Source organism: Gopherus flavomarginatus, chromosome 17 (assembly GCF_025201925.1).
Source record: "Gopherus flavomarginatus isolate rGopFla2 chromosome 17, rGopFla2.mat.asm, whole genome shotgun sequence".
Lineage (NCBI taxonomy): Eukaryota > Metazoa > Chordata > Testudines > Testudinidae > Gopherus > Gopherus flavomarginatus.
In genome coordinates this window covers 13,706,601-13,728,692 of record NC_066633.1, presented here as the reverse complement: position 1 = coordinate 13,728,692, position 22,092 = coordinate 13,706,601, and the positions used below count along the sequence as shown (strand labels likewise).

The following is a 22,092-nucleotide window of genomic DNA, read 5'->3' as shown; positions in this document are numbered from 1 at the left end:
ATTCTAACAGCAAATCTTGCCAAAGGAAGATGTCTGAGGCTCCTAACAGATCTCTGAATGCAGACACACTAAAGCGTAGTCATTCAAAATGTTTGGGGTAGTGAGTTTTTACATGTGCAACTACTTACACATGACAGAGTTATTGGTACCAAGGAATTATTAAATCTAAATAGCATGAAAATCCATTCCTCCTTTTACCTGCCTTTAGGGCCCAAGTTCAGGCTTCATGTCTTCTGCACAAATTGTGTTAGTCACACGCTGCCTAACATTCTGCCCTTTGAAAAGGAGTGAGGAAACCCTGGTGTGTTCCTGAGGGAAAATGGCTGCCCCAACCCCAGGTGGGTGAAGTGATTGCTCTGCATACAGTCCATAAAGCATTTAAATTTGAATGCAAGGATGCTTAATTGCCCATCTGTAAAATGGGAAAATGCCCACCTACTTAACAGCGGGGCATAAGTTTTAATGTGTAAAGCACTTTGATTTCCTTGGATGAAGTGTGAGGTGATTATGTACAACATGTTTCTCAGATTCTCTTCTGTGCCAGTTCGGTATGTGACTCTCCTGAGGCAGACAGGATTCCCTTCTTTTGTTCTGTATCTTGATTCCCCAAGTTGCGTCATAGCCTGTCATTCACTGCTTTGAACATGGACGTCTCCTTGCCTTGATGTTTGCAGGGCTTCTGCCAGTCCCAAACGCCTGCCTTGGCTCTGTGAAGCACGTATGGCATTTTATATGTATTTTTGGCCAGTCTCCTTTCTGATCCCATGTCCAGAGAATTTTCCTTGCTGAGCTCTCAGCACGAGTGCTACCTGTCATCAGATCAGGTTTATGGCATCACATACATCTGAGTTCTTTGACTTATTCTTCCCTCCTGTCCCTTTTTTTAAAAACAGTAATTCTCTCAACTTGGCTGGTGCTGAGTATGCTTTATTGTGAGAAAAATCCTGCAGTCTCCTTTGAGAGAAGTACCACTTTTGGTCCCAAGGCCTGGAGCAGTGGTTTGAGCACAGGAGTAGAAGCCAGGAACTCCTGAGATCTAATCTTACATAAGACACTAGGATCCCTCTGTGACTTTGAGAAAATCACCAGCCTGTCTGTTTTCCCAGCTATAAAAGGGAATGAAGCAGCCCCCTTTGTGGGCAGATATGGCAGGGTTCAGTATTTTTGAGCTAGTAGTAACCACCCTGTTCTAGCTCCCTGCTGGATTCAACCTAACCACTTTATACAAGCTGCATGAATGAGAGGCTTGTTGACTTCACCTCGAAGTGTGGGTCAGGCAATCCCGAGATAGAAACAGTATTGGGGAGGTTTTCAAGCCGGTGTTGAAGGTATTTCTTCCTCACACCTCTGATCTCATTATCTTGTATTATGCCTAAGTGCTATGGTTGGGGATAGGGATTGCTTTTAATAACTGAAGTACAGAGTATATCTGGTGCCCTCATTCCTTTCTCTTTTGCGCTGTGCTAGGAGAGGGAGGGGATAATCCCTATATTACGATTGCCAACTAATAGCTACAAATGGCAAAATCCCTTGTCAAAGATTCATTGCCCCGTACCCCAAATACCCTGAGAATTTAATTGGCTCAAGGCGGAGGCCTGAGCTGGAAATAGATCAGCCGGGCTTCCCGGTGTGCAGAGGGACAGTTGGTAATGTGAGCATTGTGCATAGCCCCAGGTGCCCTCTCTGCATGGGTGTTCAAAGCCATTCCCCATGCTGATGCACACCGCCCCCGAAAAAGAGGATTTGTTTCACATGTCCCCTTTCCCTCCCCTGCTTCCTTTCAGGGCCTTGCAGAGGCAGGAATCTTGATCCGAAGTTCCTGTTAGTTAAAATGGAGGCAACAAGAAAATTGCCTCTATTTCTCTCCCTTCCATTTCTTTCTGTGGCTCAGGCTACAGTAACTCAATTTAAACACCTTTTAGTTTGTCTTGCAGTGGTTGGATTAGGTAGGGGCCTTGGATGGCTGCTTTCCCCCATTCCCAAACTGTTCTGGGCACAGGTTCTCCCCTCCCCAGCACCATCTTTCTCTTGGACGGGGCCGGCCTCTGTTGCAGCTGCAGTGCAAACCAAGAGCACAAGATCTTTAGCTGGCATGGTCCCAGTCTGTTTTCCTGCTTTCTGTGCATATGGTGCTCTCCGACTTGCAGTGCTTCTGGCCTCTAATTGGCTTTCAACCTTTCCAGCTTAATGTACCTCTTTCAGGAGTCTGATTTGTCTTGCATACCCCCAAGTTACACCTATCTTAAAAACCACTTGCTTACAAAATCAGACATACCCTAGGTCTACACTAGGGTGGGGAGTCGACCTAAGATACGCAACTTCAGCTACACAAATAGCGAATAGCGTAGCTGAAGTTGGTGTATCTTAGGTCGATTTACCTGGTCGTGAGGACGGTGGCAAGTGGACCGCTGCCGCTCCCCCATCAACTCCACTTCTGCCTTTCGCGCGTGGTGGAGTTCCGGAGTCAATGGCAGAGCGATCAGGGATCAATTTTATCGCATCTACACTAGATGCGATAAATCGATTCCCCAATAGATCGATCACTACCCGCCGATCCGGCAGGTAGTATAGACATACCCATAGAAACACAAGTGTGTCACAGCCACACTATTACTGAAAAATTGCTGACTGTCATTTTTACCATATAATAAAATAAATCAATTGGAATATAAATATTGTACTTCCCTTTCAGTGTATAGTGTATAAACCAGTATAAACAAGTTACTGTTTTGAAATTTTAGTTCATACTGACTTCGCTAGTGATTTTTACGTAGCTTGTTGTAAAACTAGGCAAATATTTAGATGAGTTGATGTCCACCTTGGAAGACCTCTGTGTACCCCTAGGGGTCTGCGTACCCCAGGCTGAGAATCACTGCTCTAGGGCTGCTGTGTTGACTGCAGCCAAGCACAAGAGCAGAGTTGCCCCACAGAGAGCCCTGTGTAGGCCGTGTGCTTGCTTTGTAAGGCATGTGGCTAAATTTGAGTCCAGGGCTGTGCAGGATGGGCTACAAACTAGTTCTTAAACTTACTTCTAACAGAGTTTAGCCCCATCCACAATAGACAGCTAACCGACTAAACAGGTGAGCTGGGTATGCTTAAACACTGTCCCCACATTCTGTTTAAAGCTTAATGTAGAGGAGATGTGTAGTCCAGTGTGAAATTTGAATTGGACCCTGTCTGCTGGTCAGGGGAATTGTCTTTGGCGCCTAAATAACCAGAACTGTATGTGATGATTTCTGGCTGATGTTGATTGAAATGTTGTGCAAATATTGCTTTGCAGACCAGGCAGCTCTTCACAATAGAAGGTTTTTCAGCTGGCATTGGCTCGATCTGTTTTGTACCTTCCTTTCAGGCTGCTTTTTCATGATATTTTTTTTCTCTCTCCCCCCCGTCTCCCGGCCTCTCCCCCCAGAGAGGAAGTGCAGGAGAACTGTGTCCACTGGAAGAAGAAATTCACCTTTGTGTGTAAAATGAGTGCCAATCCTGCCACTGGCCTCCTGGATCCCTGCATCTGCCGAGTGTCTGTACGTAAGGTGAGTACCCAGCCTCCGCCTCTGATGTCGGAGCATCCCCAGCAGCTGGATGTATTGGTACAGCTCCATGGCTCCTTGTGTTGGAGGTGTGAGAGGATGCATGGATATTGAATGGTAATCAGACCCTTTGTGCTTGGGCTAGTTGAATGGAAATAGTCAGCGCCCTTCCCTCACATATCCACACCCCACCCTCCTGCAATGTTGTTTGACGGGGAGATGAGGGATGTGGTACCCTGGGTGCCAGGGAGGGGTGAAATCCTGGAGACCTGTTCTAGCACTGACAGTATGATGAGTTTCCCTTTGTTCCCACAGTAAAGCTGATGGCTCCTTTTCCTGTTTTTCTTCTTGTTTCACATTATAGGAACTGAAGGGCGGAAAAACGTACTCCAAGGTAAGAGCAAAAGAGCGTGCAAAAGGAGTGGAATGCTGGGCTGTCCTGTGTTCACTCAGCACCTCTGGCCCGTCAGCGGTCTGACACATGGCCAGCGGTGGAATTTCTCAGGAAGCGGAGCTGTGTTTGTGTAAAGCAGTCTGAGGAAAGAGCCATTAGTTGCAGTTGGGGATGGAACTAATTTATTTCCCCTAAAACGGCAGGACTGTGACATGCTGGGACAGAATCCAGATCCCATTGTACATGTGAATTCTAGAGAGTGGACTGATCCAAAACCACTGACGCGCACACCCTTAAACTGTGGGGAAGTTCTGAGACAGAGGTGAAACTCTACCGCTCAGGGTCATCCCTAATGAACAGGCACACAGAGAATGTAGACTCTGTTACCCTGCGTTCCCCCGAATGCAGTAACCAGCTAGCTGTGTTAGCTGACCCTTAAAACTGCAGTCTGGAGCTGAGCTGAAGCTCTTGCTGCAATAAGGCATGTTCATGGAGAGCACTATAGACTTGGAAGAGATGAACAGATTGATCAACAGAAGGGTTTTATTGGGAAACTCATTCCTTTTCTCCTTCTATCAGGCATGGTATGCACAAAACCTCATGCACTGCAGTAGAGGCAACGGGCTGTGAGTCTTTTCCCTCTTCAGACTGTGTCCTGCTGCAGGAAGGAGAGATTGGGTTGGTTTAAGAGTTATGAATCTGCATGGGGCCCAAAGCCAGCTGCTTGCATGTGAAGGCTGGTCTTTGGCCTGTGTGAAATGAGTTGATAGTGTCAGTGCCCAATGGGCAGGTGTTCTTGTTACATAAAGCCCCATCACAGTTTGCTCCAGTTGGTACCTTTATTGGCAGGGACTGAGACCAAGGATGGAATCCGCTTTGAAGGCTCAACAAGGCTCTCACCCTTACATGTGGATTGAGGCCTGTGGGTGGAGGAAGCTGTTGCCGCCCGCTCTGTTCCTGTTCTGTGGCTAATTATGACCTCAATCTCCAGGGCTGACCATCTGTTTCTTACTCACTAACTTCACATTTTAAAAAAAGCTGTTCTTCCAATCTCTAGAGCTGTCCACTTTGCAGTGAGGGAATAAGGGAAACCACTCAAGTGTTGATAATCCTCCAAAGCCTTCCCAGAAGGACAAACAAGTCCTCCCCCAATTTACTGGGAAAATCATAGAGCATCTTCCTACAACACACAAGAACCATAGGCTCTGCCCCGAGAAGTCCTGGCGACACACAGGTGAGGGCAGCACCACTGAACGCACCACTGCTAGAGCTTTGCAATGCGACAGCTCCCACTGGACTAGGCTAACACAACCCATATGCCAATCACCCAAGCTAACTCTGCAGGGAAAAGCTACCCAAAGATAAGCAGTTGTCTTGTGAGGTGCACTAGAAGGGTGGGGGGAAGGGTGTACATGTTCTGTGTGTCAGTGGGTTGCATGCCGATGTATATCATTCCAAAAGTTCAGAGCTTTTCGTCTCTTTACAAACTCTTTACAAACAGTGGAACGAAATCTCCTTGAGCTGTGAGGAGATAGCAACAAAGATATTGCAGGGCCTCTCCCGCTGCTAATGAGGACACTGGGCCCTTGCCAACGTTCCCCCCAGTTATGCTGCCAAAGTGGCTATGAGATACTGAAGACTCACTCGCTGATGCTTCCAAGTGGCTTTGTGCAGAGGACAGAAATTGGGTTTCCGTAGATCTCTTTACTTCATATGAGTGTCTCTGTGGGAGGGTGCGGGCCTGGAGGTGTTATGGATCTGGGCCAGCAGGATGTGCTGTTGAAGTGGAAACTTTTTTATTATTATTATTTTTTTTTTTCCCCTCCTGTTGTCCCTGAACCGGATGGAAATGCCGTCAGCTGGCTGGAAAAATGAGGGAAACGGCTCTGAAAGGTTACAGCTGAGAACATCCTTTCATTTAAGGGATCCTTCCTCCTGTAGCTTCTCCCTTCCAGCAGACACCTCCCTGCACTGGGAGTCTGCTTCCTGGAAAAAAATTCCTGGCCCCAGCATGCTGCGTAAAGCTTTGCATCAGTTTATGCCCCTGCAGTCCATGGGAACCAATCACCTGTCTTCTGAGGGAGGGGGTCCAGGGGTTTGTATCTGTTCATTGGATGGTAGGGGTTTGCAGTTGGTCCGCCCTAGGGGCGGGTGCTGTGTAACGGTATCCTATTGGTGTTGTCATGACTGTGAGCCCAAATCCCCCATGCCGGGGTACATCAGTATTTTAAACAATACTGCTAGCTGCTTCCTTCAAACTTATGGTCCCCACTAGTGTTTACTTTGACCAGCAGGGAGCCTGGGGTTTACCCCACCCTATGGACACTTGTCAAAACTACACCTGCCTTGTCCACACTAAGATTTTTATCACGTATTAGCTAGGAAGTGGTGGTAGGGGGCTAACCATGTGTTAGCAAAGACAGGGCCTTGGTCTTGGAGCTACTTGGCATTGGAGCCTTGTTGTTCTCTCGTTCCTGGAGCTACTGCCTGTTTGGCTGGATGTTGATTAATAGCCTAGTGTAGTGAGAGCACTGGGAGAATACACTTTACCCTACATTCTCTTTTTGCTCTGTCCCTGCAGTCCCCTTGGAGGGGGTGGTGGGGAGAAAGGAAGTGTCAGTCCTCTTGCCTTCTCCTTAGTCTCTTGACCGTCAGTTAAGTCCCAGTCTCCCTTCTGGTCCCTTAGTCATTCTTATGCAGGCACATCCCAGCTGTTTGGAACAGAGGAAGCCAAGTTCTAAATACAGAAGTTATTAACTGATTTACAGTGGCATTCTGTAATCACCTGTCAGCTTCCAAGAGTGACTGGATGAAACCCCAAACGCCATTAGCATGGTGCTGACCCAGGCCCATAATTCACTGGTCCAAGACATTCTAGCAGGGCATACCTGCATTTTGCTGCCCTGTCCCGGGTTGCAAATGGAACATCGATTTTAAAAATTGTCAGGGGAAAAAGTACTGATGAACTTGAGTCATCATTGTGATTCAAACAGCAGAAGGAATAGCATTGTCCCTTTCGCTTGTTGAGCTGCTGGCCAGCATGGAAGGGTGGAGTTTCTGCTTGCCAAGAGGTAAGAGTCGGATTAAAAACAGGGGAATTCTAAACTGAGCCCTACTCAACTGTTTTCAGTTCCGGAAAACCCCCCACAAGATCAGAAAACGTTACCATGAATGCTGCCAGATAGTTTTCTTTGTAATTAAGGTCTGTGCTCCCTCCTCAGGGAAAATCAACTACCCCAGACCTGTATTGCAGTGTATGTTGTAACAACGTCTGTGTTCCCTGTGAGAGAGTGGGGCCTACCCATCGAAGAGTGCCAAGCTTTTCCCTCCTCGCTGTGGGGCTGTGTAACTTGCTCAAGCACAGGGAAAGGGCAGAGACTGCAGCTGGTTCTGACTGATTGGGCTGAATGTGTCAAGGAGAAAACTTTTCACCCGAAAGTGCAGAGAACGTGAACTGTCCTATTGGCTTCTTTGATTGACCCCCTCACCTAGACTGTGTTCATAATCTTCAAAGGACCAGGAGTGCAGAGTAACATCACTGCTGCTTTTTGGTTCAGGTTCTTGTATGTTCTCCTGTCAACACACTTGTATCATGTATCTGATTTTGCTTTCCTTCCTATCAGCTCTGCTTGCAGTTTGTTTTGCATTCTCACTCACCTGTGTCCTTTTCTTGTCTAGTTTATTAAAAGAACTAAGATTTAGAGAGGCCATAATTAAAAATCTCCTAAAACATTCCTTTTCCTTCCTATCTATCAAACTTTCTGTTGGCTGGCTAACCACTAAGGGTGTGAGGAAACGAAGTTCCAGGTGCACCCCATCAAAATGGCTAAGCTCTGGGGCAGAGGTGGGCAAACTACAGCCAGTGGGCTGCATCCAGCCCACGGGACCATCCTGCCCGGCCCTTGAGCTCCTGGCCAGGGAGGCTAGCCCCTGGCCCCTTCCCTGCTGTCCCCCCTTCCCCACAGCTATGCCACCACGCGGGCAGCGCTCTGGGTGGTGAAGCGGAACGTTCCTGCCAAGCAGAGCGGCAGCATGCCCAGCTTTGGCTGGGCAGCATGGCTGCCAGACACACTACTCTGAGCAGCATAGTAAGGTGGTCGGGGGGTTGGATAAGGGGCAGGAGGTCCCCGGGGTGAAGTCAGGGGACAGGGAGCAGGGGGCGGTTGGATGGGGCAGAGGATCGGGGGGGGGCAATCAGGGGCTGGGGAATGGGGGGGTTGAATAAGCATGGGAGTCCCGAGTGGCCTGTCTGAGGGTGGATAGGGGTCAGGGCAGTCAGAGGACAGGGAGCAGGGGGGTTGGATAAGGGGTGAAATTCCAGGGGGGCGGTCACGGGCAGGGGGTTCTGGGAGGGGATGGTCAGAGGACAAGGAGCGGGGCGGGGGATGGATGAGTCAGGGTATCTGAGGGGGGGTCATCAGGGGGCGGGAAGTGGGAGGGCGCGGGGGCCAGGCTGTTTGGGGAGGCACAGCCTTTCCTACCCAGCCCTCCATATAGTTTCGGAACCCCAATGTGGCCCTCAGGCCAAAAAGTTGGCCAGCCCTGTTCTAGGGCATATACCAGAGCACGGCTGGGATTTGCTGCATGGCCAAAGAGGAGGTTATAACTGGATATCTCCAATTAAAGTGACTTCTAGCTTGCTTTTCTGATGGTCTCCTTCTTGTTTCTCAGAAACAGTGTGTCAGCTTCATCTACAACAATATCCTTTCATCTGTTGGCTTGCAGGCTCCAGTGCATTCTGGGCTGTCCTAGTACAAAGAGTGCCTTATGTTTGTGTAGTTGATTCTGTTTTTTCCACATCATTGACCTAGTGCCTTCCACGTCCTTGGTTATGCAACAACCGCAGACTGGTTAACACTGTCCTCACCAGAACTGCCATTGTGTTTCCTTCCTCCGTACAGGGGCTTCCTGCAGGCTCAGAAACGTTCGCCTAAGATTGTGACCTTTTCCATCCTCGAGAGTAGATACTGACATGTAACCACAGTGGCATAGTGGTCTGCAGAGGAATCTGCCCTGTACCACAAACACGTTCTCTTCCTTTGTTCTGTGTGTGATTCACTCTCTCTTTATTGAGCTTTTCCCCCTGTTTTCTCTTGGCCACAGCTGGGTTTTGCTGATCTGAATCTGGCAGAATTTGCTGGCTCTGGATTCACTGTCCGATGCTGCTTGCTGGAAGGATATGATACCAAGAACACCCGCCAGGATAACTCCATCCTAAAGGTGCCTAGTCAGTGTCCACATGGAAGAGATCCTAGAGTTCAGTGCATTCTTCAAAAATCCCGCCTGAATTTGTAGTACAGAACTTTGTTCCCAGCCTTCCCACGTGCGTCCTTGTGGGCAGGGATGTTTAGCAGAGAAGCACCTTCCCAAAGCCAGACTGGAGATAGATAAACAGTTTCCCACTTCCATAGAGAGCAGACATTCTGATGTGTACAGGTATGCAGTTAAACAGTAGCAGTCCAATAACATCCTGTATCTGCAGATAAAACATGAGCTGGAAGAAAGTCTTGAGTCCACCATTAGAGCTGCTGTCGCATCTTTCTGAGCAGGAGGTGCTGATGCATCATGGATATAGTGATACTAGTGGCTTAAAATAATGCTCCACAGTATCTCTCAATCTTACTTTTGTGTTGGATGGAAAGGCAGTCCTGCTGATCCAAAGTACTGTGCAAGCTCCTGATTCCTAGATCACCCCCCCCCCCCGCCCCCAGTCTCCATTGATGACCGTCTAGCTGAGTGGAATTAGCGGTTCCTAATGACCTGTATCATTTCTCTCTCTCATAGGTCACAATTGGAATGTCCCTGCTCTCTGGGGACCCCTGCTTCAAAACGTGAGTTGCTGGGTCGTCTTCCACTCTTGTGGAACCTGTTGCATTTGGTGTGTTTTTTGGAGACACAGCTGTTCCCTGAAGGGTGGGGCTATCCACCCTGAGCTGTCCTCGATCCCTGGTAGAGCCCAGTGACGTACAAACATGATCTTGTGCGTCTTATCCACAGATCACCTAAGCAATTTTATAAACCAGTAAACTTCCCCAAAAGTACAGTAGGAAAAAAGCTTATAACTGGGAATCTGGACTCCTGCATTCTGTCCCCAGCTCTGCCAAAGACTCTGGGTGACAGACAGTTCAGTTATTTTCTTTGTGCTTGTTTACCCATCTGTAAAGTAGAGAAAACATTTGGCTTACAGAGCTGTTTGTAAAGCATTTTTAGATATACTGATAGAAGGTACAAGTACAAGGTCACTTTTTGACTTCTTAGAACTGCCAGTTAGTGGTATGTATTACGTACATTTAAAAAAAAATCTGACTGGATTAAGGGATTAATGGTAACCTCTACAAATGAACAAGTGAGATGAACCATGAAAGGAGACATGTGGGGGACTTCCCAAAGTGTGCTCCCATTTTGGCTTCTTTGCTGCTTTGTGATGGAGAAGAGAAGCATAATTTAAAAAAAAAAATCTGTTTTAACCTTAAAAATATCAAGAATTTAGTGTTGATTTCTGTCCATCCCCCTCCCCGACTGGTTTTGTTGGAGGATGGTTTGTTTTTTTTTTTTTTTTGGTGATGGGAAATGGCCCCAGGTCTGTGCTGTGATCTGTTTGTACACCTTAACTGAAGATATCCTTTCCCCCAGTGCTAGGCACTGGAGAGTGTTAGCAGCAAACCCCAGCTCTCAATATGGGCTGTACCATCCTGTTCTTTTGTAAGCACTGGTAATCAATCTTGAGGCATTGGAGAGAGAGTTCACTATTGAAAACAAGGTCTCTGACAGCCACAAAATCATTGTGGTATGAGATCCTAACACTGTTCTGCAGTATTTGCATAGTGATGTCATGACAATGCATGAAGACAGTGAATCAAAACCACAACAAATATATTACACTGTAATGTTGGAAAGTCTTGACTGAGCTATATGTGCATCTCTCTGTGACTGTTCAACAAAATAACTTCTTCTTTTTTAACTTCTGCTGCATGCTTCTTGGAGTCCACACTTAAAACTTTTGCCTCTATAGTAATGTCAGTTACAGATGTGACTTCAACAATGTATTTATATAGGCAGAAGCCCTAGTGTAGTTGGATTTATGCTTGCGAAAATTTGCTGGTATAGCTTATTTTGGTTGGGGAACTGGTATAAGCTGTACCTGTAAAAGCACTTTTCTACTGAGAAGCTGTATCTAGACTAGGAGAGTTCATCCCCCTTTCCCAAATACGCTTTTTCGATATTGGCGGGGGGATTCCAAAGATTTTAGATTAGTGGACAGTTCTGGCATCCTGTGTTTTAAGAAGGATGTTGAAAAATTGGAGAGGACCTGGGAGAGAAGAAAGGAGTGCAATCTGTTTAGTTAATCTAAAACATTGAGGAGGTGAATTGATTATAGAGTATAAATGACCTTGTAGGGAGAAAATGCCGAAAACGAAAGGGCAGTTCAGAAAGGCATAACAAGGCTTGAAGTTAAAGCCAAATTTAGATTAGAAATAAGGCCCACGCTGTTAATAGTAAGGGTTAGTAGCCATTGGAAAAAACTTATCAAGGGAAGTGATGGATTCTCCATCTCTGGAACTCTTCAAATCAAGATGCTTTCTGGAAGATATGCTTCAGTCAGTCACAAGTTATTGGACTTAATCCAGGGATAACTGAGTGAAATTCTCTGGCCTGCGTTATGCCAGAGGTCAGACTGAATGAATTTTGATTCCTTCTGGCCTTAAAATCTATAAAATAGTCTGATTATTTTTTTAAAGTGACCAGTTGAGAGGACAAAAGACTGTTGTTTTTTTTTGTTTTTTTTTAGTGACTTATATAGTAATTTTGCTAGTTCGCTGGCCACTGTAGTCTTCTAAACTAGTCAAAGACCTGAATTTCTAATGTAAGAAAATGAGCAGAAAAGCAAAGGTTTTGCAGTGTTCCCTGCTTACAAAACTCCTTGCAGGCTTCCATCCTTCCCCACAAGGAAGCAGGAAGGGAATGGTCCCCTTTGTTAGTCACCTCTTCAAGCTGCCAGTTCTGCTTGCGTAATTTGTGTCACGTCCTGTCTTTTGGCCGTTGCAGGCCTCCTTCCACAGCCAAATCCATCACCATCCCAGGACAGGACTCCTCCCTGCAGTTGACCTGTAAAGGCGAGGGGACTACCAGTAGCATCAGCAGCTCGGCCACTATTGGAGCAGTGCGTCAGGCCAAGTCGAGACCCACCATTCTCAATCCAGGTACAGGCCTGCTGTGCTCAGGACTGATACAGCACTTTGTTGTTCCAGGATTCCACTAAGCACTTGGACGGTTAATGAATCTCTGCATTGCACGCTCGCCCTCAGCAGTCCTAGTGTCTTTGCTAATTAAGAAACCTGTAAGACTCTCTCTTTTAAATGTAGCTAAGCAGGGTCAACATAAAAGGGCAGCACATGTAATTCTGTTAACAGAGGAGATAAAGCCATTCCAGGGACTGACTTAATGTGTTTCTTGCAATCCTCTCTAAGGGGCCCTCACTGTGGTTCCTCCTATGTTCAGTGACACTTAACACTGTTCACCTCTCTGCTGTTAGGTTTGCACAGGTTGATGTTTAGAAAAGTTCCTGCGCAGCCTTTAGTGTTTCAGGGTCTGAGATCTAGTGGTCTCATTCCAGCTGCTGAAGCAGAGTTCTTAGACTTCCATTTTTCAAGGACATTGCAGCCTCCCCTGGCTCCCTTCTTTAAAGTGAATGGGCTGCAAATATACTGTGACAGATACATAGTGCACCAAAATCTGGAACTACCCAGTTCACATCAATGAGCCCTTTTAAAAAAAAAAAACCTGGCTCACATGTTTACCCAGGAGACCAAAAATGCTCCTTACAGCCCTTTCACTTGCAGGTGGGGATGGTGAAATCTGGAAATTCAGAGGTAGCACTGACTCTTCAGGCCATATTCAGAGGTGATGTAATGATGGTGAAACTTGCCCTGATGAGGGTGGAAGAGTGGGGGTTATAGTAGGAAAAGCAGCTAACAGGAAGGAGTTTTATATCATACATCTGTCTGTCCTGCTTCAGTCTCACCCTTGGGCTGAGTTCCCGTCTGAGGTTTACCATCATCTCTGACTCAGGCCCCACATCTGACTTGTGCCTATGTATATGAGGGAAAGATGGATTCAATCCACCTTGCTCTTGTCAGCCTGTCACAAACTCGGTGCATTTCCCTGCCTGTTGGGATCCTGTCACATCTTTCTTGGAGCTTTGAGAATCCTGCCCCTTTTGTTTTTTATACCACTCTCTGTTGCTTTTCACTTAGTCCTGCATTATGGCCTTCACAGCACTCCATAGGCTGTTTTACATCTGAGTAGTGAAGATCCTATAAATAGCAGTTGGTCTCTTGCATGGCATGCACCAAGCTGGCTTACTATTTTTCAAAGGTATCTTTTACTTACGAAATAGCTTCAGACATGACCCATCATCTCCATGGGCTTGAGGGATTGGAGGACCCTGGTAACTCCAGAGTTGGGCACCCCGTCAGCCACTGGAATGGGTGACTACTCTGACACAGCCTCTCACGGCTACTGTCATAAATGGTCCCTGGCAGCTTCTAGCTCTGTGCAAGTCAACGTAGAGCAAAAAGTGTGCACCGTTCCAGCCTTCCCTGGCCCTAGTGTAACAATGTTCCCATCCAGTCTTTCCGCAGGAAGTGGTGAACTGGCTGGCTGAGATAATGTGAGTGCTTTGTTGTTTGGCAGGTGTTCCAGAGGAACCAGACCAGAATCTGTCCAGTCCAGAGGAAGTATTCCACTCAGGGCATTCACGGAACTCCAGTTATGCCAGCCAGCAGTCCAAAATCTCTGGTAATTGTTGACCTACTGAACTTTGGCATCCATGTCCAGGAAGGCACAGGTCTTCAGATCTCCAAATCTATTTTCCTTTGGCACTCTCCTTCTTTGAGAGTGATTCACAGCCACATCTGTGACTTCGAGTCACTCCCGAGCCTGCCTTCTGAACTCCCAGTTTTGTGATGACTGCAGATCTGATCTGTGTAATCCTCTGCCTTTGTGGATTGAGGTTCCTCTCCTCCTCAGTGAAGCTTCCCTGCCCTGACTGGAGACTTGGCTCTTTGCACTGTGTTGCTATGGGATGGTAGGTTTGGTTTGTCATGAGTCTCTATCCATAGGTTACAGCACGGAGCACTCTCGCTCCTCCAGTATGTCTGATTTGACTCACCGCCGGAATACGTCCACCAGCAGCAGCGCCTCTGGGGGGCTCAGTTTGACAGTGGAGTGTCCTGAGGGAGAGCGGGACCACAAACTAGACAAGCCACCTCGCCCCCCAAGACCAGCCATCCTGTTGGATAGATCATCCCGGTAGGTACAGTATAAAGATATCATCTCTGCAGATGGGGGAAGGCCTAGAAACAAAGGATCCTTCACTCTTCCTTTAGCTTTATGGCCTCAGATTTGCTGTTGCTATAATCGGAAAGGAAGAGGCTACAGCTAAGGGACACAGACAGCACTGGCAGTCTGTGACCCCAGGGCCTGAATCTGTTTTTCTTTTTTCCCCTCCCAGAAGGAAAAAAGATTCAGTGGAGAGTCACCCAACGTGGGTGGATGATACTAGGATTGATGCTGACGACATAGTGGAGAAAATTATGCAGAGTCAGGATTTCACAGACGTCAGCAATACTGAAGGTGAGATTAGTACAAGGCGCAGAGGGGAGACTTGCTGCTCCTCTTTCAGCCTTAGCGACGTTCATCAACCTCTCTAATTCCAACTCCGGCGTCACCCGACGTTGCCTCCCACTCCCCCTGTAATTTGCTGTTAGTCCTTGCTGGAAGTTTCAGTGGCAGATATCTTAAAGGGACCCCACTGATGTGAAAACTGCATTTCCTTCTGAAAACAGTTTGTACCTGCTACTGTTACAAGTAATTGAAGCTATGAGGCTGGAGGCAAACAGTCCTTCTCTTTTCCAGGTTTACTTTTGACAGCACCTCATGTGTAGTCAGTTTTGCTGCTCAGTTGCATCACCCTTCTGCATAGCTCTGGGGGCAGCCCCTGGGCATGCTTTTTCCCATGTTGTGCAAGAGGAACAGTTTGCCAGTAACAGGAGCAGCAAAGCTGAAAAGGAAGCAGGGTAGGTGTGTGCAAAGAGAGGGGAAGAAGGAGGGGTTTAAACGTACTGGCACTCGGGCCTGACCAAAAGACCCTTACGAATACTGCAGAGGAGGAAAAAAGCCTTATCAGTCTTTTTAAATGAACTGAGAACAATGTTTTTCAAAGTTGGTCAGTTTAGGAGAAAATTTCAAATAGTCCTCTTTTAAAATAAAAAATATTTAAACTAATTTTCTTGCCTGTTATACAAACCACAGCTTAGATTTACTAGAGCTCTAAAGTTTAATCTAATTTGCTGTTCATTACTCACACAGTTCACTGTTTGCATTTCTGTCAGCTTGGGTGATTAAAAACAGGCTATTGTGCTTCTTTAATGAATTTGCCCTCCGCTTTCTGGGAAAACTAGACAGAACAGAACAGGGTACCTCCATAGTGGCGTAATGATGAGATTGCAAATGCTGCAGGGGAATGTTTGTCTCTTTGTTTGGGTTTTTAAAATAATACTAAGGACTCCTTCATTCATGACATGGTTTAGAAGTTTAAAAAAAACAAACAACCTAGCCATCAAAACCATATTCATTAAAATTTGTTTTTAAAAGCTCACTCTTCCAAAGTCTGATTGGCCCTGGGGATCTTCCTAAAGCAAGGAGGAGAGGGAGTTCCAGGAAGCTTCACAACCATCAGAGCAAGATGTAAACACACCTGCGCTCACAGAAACGGAATGAAAATGGATTTTTTTCCCCTAGCTGAGCATTGTGTAACATGGACCATAGGGAACATCTGTGGATTGTCGGGACTGTGGATTTTACTATCTTTCTTCCTCTTCTCCTATCTGCAGACAGTAACCTGAGGTTGTTTGTGAGCAGAGATGGCACAACTACATTGAGTGGGATTCAGCTGGGAAACAGGTATGGCTCCTGAAAGGTTGGTAGATGCTGGGGCTCTGTAAAGATTGCTCAGCTAGTTCTTTGTGCTTAGGAGACTTTCACCTCACCTGAGTAGAGATTTCTGAAGATTGTGCGATACGTGATGGCTTTGTTCCCACATTAATACTCCTGGGATCCCTTTTAGTCACAGGATGCAGCTGTGCTTGTGTGTGTTCAGAGCTCAGCAGAAGCTTGACTGGGGTATTTGATCTTGGCTGCTAGAATGGGGACAGAGGGAAGGTGTGTAAAAGTACAGAACAATCGGGGTTGGTCTATCTTTCTCTGCTTTCAAAGCCTGTTCAAGGCAGGCAACTTTGTTGCCCCCTGTTGGATTATAGCAAAACTGCAAAGCCTAATTCATTCTCCATTCTCAGCTGCATGCTTTCCCATGTCTGTTCAGAGCTCATTTCCTCTGAGGAGAGATGCTATTAAATACACTGTTCCCATAATGCTTTCATCACAGGATCTCAAAGCCTTTTACATTCGCTAAACCTCACAAGCTCCAGGATAAGTGGCGCTTGGGGTGAAGTGCCTAATGCAAAGTCCCACGTCAAGTCAGTGGCAAAGCTGTGACTAGAGCCCTGGAGTGCTCCGGCTTTCACTGCTCCAATAGACAGCTTCCCCTCTGGAGACTTTCCAGATGTCCTCAGCCTAGCCTCTTTCATCTGTCTCTCGCAGGAAGGAAGAGTGTGTTGCAGCCAGTTCTCTTTCCAGCTTTGGGATGTTGATTGCCATTTGGCTGCCTGGCGTTTGTTATGCAGGCTGGTTTAGCTATTTTCAGTATTTTTTTTTATTGTTTGGAAAAACTTCCTGAACTCTGAGGACTGCATAGATGCTTCTGTTTTAATCTAAAGGTATGAATAAAAGAACTTGTTCTCTCCCCCCGCCCCTCCTCCTGCAGGGTCTCATCTGGAGTTTATGAGCCAGTGGTGATTGAAACCCGTTAAATGTGAAGAACAGGGTAGACCTGCTGGCAACAGACCCCCTACCCCGTCCTCTGCAACACGGATGCCAGTCGTTACCTCTCTACATGCAACATTCCAGAAGGGATTTCTCCAGACCCCGCCCCTTACGTTTGCACTGCAGAACTCCGAGACCATACCACTCCAGAACGTGCACTTTTCCTGACTTGGCATTAACTCCCCACTCATCCCAGTGCTTCGAAACACCCCTGAATTCCCTGCAGGTCCAAGGGGTCTGTCTGGAAGCCTTCTCTTTGCTGGAGGATGTTCCTCCCTTCCCCAGTCCCTCATTCCACGCATTGCTTCCTTACTAGGGATTTCTTCACTCCTGTACCTGCAAACCATTGGGTTGTACCACTGTGAACTTTTCAAACCACTGAAGGGGAAAACCAGAACTGACAAACCAGGAAAGCAGCTCCTTGTCGAAACAATGAGCTGGCCACTTGCAGGATACTTGATTCCACTGATTCTGCATTGTGGATTGCAAGGAAACTTCACCTCCGATGGCAACATTTTACTGAGCAGTGAATCCAAAAAACCAACCCCCCCAGTCATCTGCTCATAGGAAACCATTTCCCAAAAGTGCATTTCAGAAAACTAATGGAACAGACAGAGATGGAACTCGATGTTAAAGGTTAAATGCTATCGCTTGTTAGCATCACTAACTGCAGTACCGCCTTCCACTGCTGGGCATGGGAGGCCACTTTCATCAGTTGGTATTAGCAGGAGCACTTTAGAAATTCCATATGTGCCCAGAACAGGGTGTGTAATTTGGTTGTGATGATCTCTTCCGTCATGGCAAGGGTGGCTAAACGGTTGTCTTTCCCAACCAGAGCCAGTGAGGGAACTGTTTCTGGTTGGCCCTTCGTGCCATGTGAGAAGGGAGCCATTGTCAAGTCAGTCCCCTCCTATGTTGGGGAGCAGCTTTGACTAATGCAGAAAGAAATGGCTAAATCTCCTCTACTTTGGAGTGGAGCCCTCCTGCTGCACTAGCCACAGTAGCCATTCTCCTCCGCTCCTGACGTGAACTCTGGTTCTGACAGGCTTACAACTGGTCTTCTTGGTTGATCTTTTCATGTTTGAGCTTTCAGACATTAACTTCAAACATTCGATGTGGCAGAAAAGAGGTGAGCCTTTTTCAACTCCCACTTGTAGATTTCTCCCGGCAGCTGAACTACAGGTGAGGATCTATACAGGCTCCTGCCTTGGGTTGGCTGCAGGCTGCATTTGCAGCCTTTTCTGTACAGATGCTTTCAGCCTATAAGCTATTTCTGTGTGGTGCCCGTTCCTTTTTTGCTGTTGTTCTGTAGTAGCACTCAGCAGCCATGCACTTTGACTAACAGCACACTCCAGGTCACTGGCTACACACATGCGTGTGCACATATCCTATTGCTCTCACAACACGCTGTCCCATTTTAGCAGGAAGAAGAAATTGGTAATGGATCGTTTTTTGTTTTTCAAATTCTTAATTATGGCCAGGCTTTTTTCAGGACTAAAGGTTGTGTCCCAGGGTAACTAGAACGCACGTAGATGAGCTGCTGAGAAAGGCTATTCCACAGAAGATTGCAAGACTGAAGGGGCCTGGATTTCTAATCTGACTAGCACTGGAGGCTTGGATGGGGAGGATTCTGTGAGCAGCATAGCAAGGTTGGCTCTAGCTATTCATGCCACAGACCTGCCAGTCCCTCTCCTTGTGTACTGTAGCTGTGCAGACAGCATCTGAGGGGCACTTTTTTTTGCCCACCTACCTTCCCCTCAGAGAGAATTAACTAATTGTGGCCTAGGCCCATCAAACCTTCTGGTTGAACGTGGGAAAGAGCTGGTTGGACCAACTCTGTCCAAAGCCAAGGCCCTTTCGCTCTTGCCTATATTTTAATCATAATCGCCTCTCCGCTCGGGTTGGCACCAGGTTGGTGAGATGTCGAGCTGGCTTAGGTAGGGCTGGGTCTGCGCTGTTTAGGATTCCAAAGGTTTGGAGAAGGGGGAGAATTAGTTAGTTGCCTCTCCCTCCAGAGCTGCTGCCGGAGAGGCTGGGTCGGCTGGCACAGCGCCCCTCCAGCAGTACTTCACACTGCTTTCCCTGTGGGCAAAGGCACTCTATGGTGCAGAGCCTTCTGAATATAACGGGAGCGATGGGTGAATGGTGGGCATGCAGCACTCCTGGAAACCGGCTCCTAAATTCCTGCAGCCTTCCAGCAGCACTTCAAGGACTTGAGAGGAGACAAGTAACACAGGAATGAGTCCAAAGCCAGGTCAGTTTAGCTGCTTCCCTCTGGTGTCCATCTTGCTTGTTACTCCAGCAATGGCTGGGAACCAAGAGCCTTTGTTCTGGGCTCCAGCTGGCAAGAGAGGTAACTTGTGTGGGAGGGGCCGTTTGCTGTGACATGTCACAAAACACTCTTTGGGATAAAGGGAGAAATAGCTCCTTCGAGGGAGACAAAAGGAGGAGCAGGTTAGCTGTCAAGAAACTGTGTCCTCCCCCGTCACCAGGCCGGCAAGCAACCCTAAACTCTGATCCTGAGATGTTGGAGAGCTGCAGCCTTTCTGTAGATTGCTCTCTCTGGCTTTGTAGCAGTTCAGTGCTCTGCTGTTTAAATCTTGACAGTTTTTGTGCCTCTTGGTTTTGTTCCCTGGTAGTGGTTGATGAGTTTGTAGATGTTGGTCTGTTAGCAACTTTTAGCTCAGACCCCTCCTGTTTTGAGTAAGAGAGCAGCCCTAGTCATGTGGAACAAGTGAGTACAGCTAACCTTTGATTGTTCAGAACAGGGCCCAGGGAGGAGTTGTCCTTCTGCATACCACACCAAATTCCAGCTTCGCATCCTCCCTCACAAGTGATGCCCAACAGTCCCGCAGCCTGGTGCTGCATGTGTACTTTGGAGCACAGAGGGAGGCTGAAGAGGCATTGGGATCATCTGGGCAGCAGGTCTGCTGCCTGGCTGGAAGCTTTGTATCTTGCAAGCACTTTTTTCCTCATGGCATTGCTGGTATTAGTTGCTAGTTGGGATGCTGAAGAATATTTTGCGAGTTTGTCAAACTTAAACCACTGGTTAATTTCCAAGTTTTTTTTTCCTTGAAGTTTATTGAATTTTTATAAACCCAGCAGGCTGGTGTTGTCGTTGTTTCATTGGTATTTTATTCCAGGGGGGTTAAGGGAGGTAACTCCTCCTCCCCCAATTGTCCCCTTCTCAGGGGATCCAGAAGTGAACTAGGCAAGGAAAGGGCCCTTTGGTGAGATTTTGCATCCTTGATCAATGGTGTCAGCCCTGGTCTCTGGTGCAGGAGAGCAGGATGGTTAAGCTGGGCTGACCCAGGGGAGCAGAGCTGGATTCCCTGCTCCCCTGCCCTCAGTCCCCAGGGCCAAGTTGGAATGGACGGGATTCCCCATTACAACAGATTAACATTTCAAGACCTTTCTATTTGGAAGCCCACTGCAAAACATGGGGTCTTCAGCCTAATATCTTTTTTTACTAACTTTTTTAAAGAAACCATAAACTGAAGAATTATCTGGGGAAGGGCAGATCATGACTTGGCGTAGCCCCCAAATGAGTCAGGGAAGGAGACTGGCTCGGCTCTGCTCTGGGTGGGAATGAGAATGGGGAAGGGATGACCTAATGCCTCCAGTTTCTCTGTGACTGGCACTTTAAATGGGAGCTTTCATGCTGTCCTGATGATTTAAGGACAGCCGGTTTCTTAGTGTCTCCCCCCCGAGGGAAAGTTTAGCCCTTTTAAATGTTTGTTTTGGTTTTTAGAGTGTTTTGAACTGGGCTGAGATCTGAAGAAAGTTGTTGCATTAAAATGTAATAGGAGGGGTTGATTTTATTTTATTGCGTCGTTTTAAATTCATGGTTGTGCAGCTGGACTCTGCACTCACCACCCTCTGGGAAACTTCACTCCAGGTACGCGTGAGACTAGAGTGCCCAGGTGAAAGGCTCCCCTCCTGGGGAGAGGGAGCTGAGCAAACCTTCCCCACCCTCTTCCCTTGCTGCCTTACCTCAGGAGCTGCTAACTAATTCATTGCTCCTCTCCTCTCCCCCAATCTCAAGCTGAGGGAGTTGCTGCTCCAGTGACTCAGTCCTGTAGACAGGGCTGATCTCTATGGGCCTGTTCCCACAAACGCTGCGCCCGGTAGCGAGTTTTTGTGGTTCTTACAAGCCGGCACCTCTACCTAATGGGCTGATCCTGCAAAGTCCAGTCCCCATCCCCCACGCTGCATTTTCCATCAGCCCTCCTCTGCAGTCCTAACCCAGTCTCCTCCGCAGCTTTATGGAGCTGTTGCTGCTTCCCAGTGGGTAGGAGTGAGCGTAGAAAACCTGGGAAATCACAGGAACTTGGAAGGTTTGAGCTGGAGGTGCAGCTGATCCTCTTCCTTGTCTTGAGAGCATAAGAAAATGTTTGTTTAAAGCCCATATTTTTTCATGTGAGGGGAAAGGGGAGATTGTTTTTGTTTCTCTTGAACATGAATTGAGCTCAGTGATCAGAAGAGAAGCGCACTCGATTTATATTCAGATGCTATAGAGAGAGATTACAGATATTTTTGGAAAGGGAATGGGTCTATGCAAACGTCCAAAATGGCTTGAAAGAGAATTTAACGTTTTTTTTTACTTTGAAATCTAAAGAAGAGAAAATCTAATTTTTTTTTTCACAAAGCAGAAGTGCGTGGAGAAAGAAGCTACTTCCACGGCTCTATTTTAATGATGATTCACAGAAAGTTTATGGGCTGGAGGGAATGACTATTTTTCACCATTTTTTATCTTGCTCCTCTAGTTTTTGTTTCTTTTCTAATGGAATGCTGTGCTGTCTTTGATTCAGCAGATCGTGTCTGTATTTTCTGTATCTGGTTCCTAATGTAGAGAAATAACAAATATAAGAGGAAATCACTATAATGTCAAATGTTATGGTTTTGGGGAAAATAAAGGTTTTTTTGGTACTTCACTTATTGATCTTTGGCTTGTTTCCCGCACTCCCCCACCCCCAATGCATCCTGGGGATTCTTAATCTCCTTGCTGATGAAAGCGAAGCTGTGCATGTGCAGTACCTAGCACAGTGAGCTCCTACATGTCACTGAATAGAAATAATTGACCTATGGAATCCCTCCATGAATTCTGGGACAGCAGCTAAGCTATGAAAGGCTTATTTAGCAGGGCTCTCCGTCCCTTGACTTAATTACTGGAAGTGGGTAGGAAGGGAAATCGAGAAGGTTGCAAACACCACAAGCCCCAACACC

At 47.0% G+C, this 22,092-nt stretch overlaps 1 protein-coding gene across 2 annotated transcripts in view; it reads left to right on the top strand.

The window, feature by feature from the left end:
• EEIG1 (estrogen-induced osteoclastogenesis regulator 1) overlaps positions 1–21,800 on the top strand; it is a 44,342-nt gene extending 22,542 nt beyond the window's left edge. For both annotated transcript variants that reach the window (XM_050926933.1, XM_050926932.1), the window contains exons 3-12: positions 3,413–3,533; positions 3,895–3,924; positions 9,028–9,144; positions 9,709–9,755; positions 11,971–12,125; positions 13,618–13,722; positions 14,046–14,235; positions 14,438–14,559; positions 15,819–15,888; positions 16,808–21,800. In XM_050926933.1, coding sequence (XP_050782890.1) covers positions 3,413–3,533; positions 3,895–3,924; positions 9,028–9,144; positions 9,709–9,755; positions 11,971–12,125; positions 13,618–13,722; positions 14,046–14,235; positions 14,438–14,559; positions 15,819–15,888; positions 16,808–16,853 — 1,003 coding nt within the window. In that variant the 3' untranslated portion in view covers positions 16,854–21,800. The remainder of the gene's footprint in view (positions 1–3,412; positions 3,534–3,894; positions 3,925–9,027; positions 9,145–9,708; positions 9,756–11,970; positions 12,126–13,617; positions 13,723–14,045; positions 14,236–14,437; positions 14,560–15,818; positions 15,889–16,807) is intronic.
• Positions 21,801–22,092: the final 292 nt, after the last annotated feature.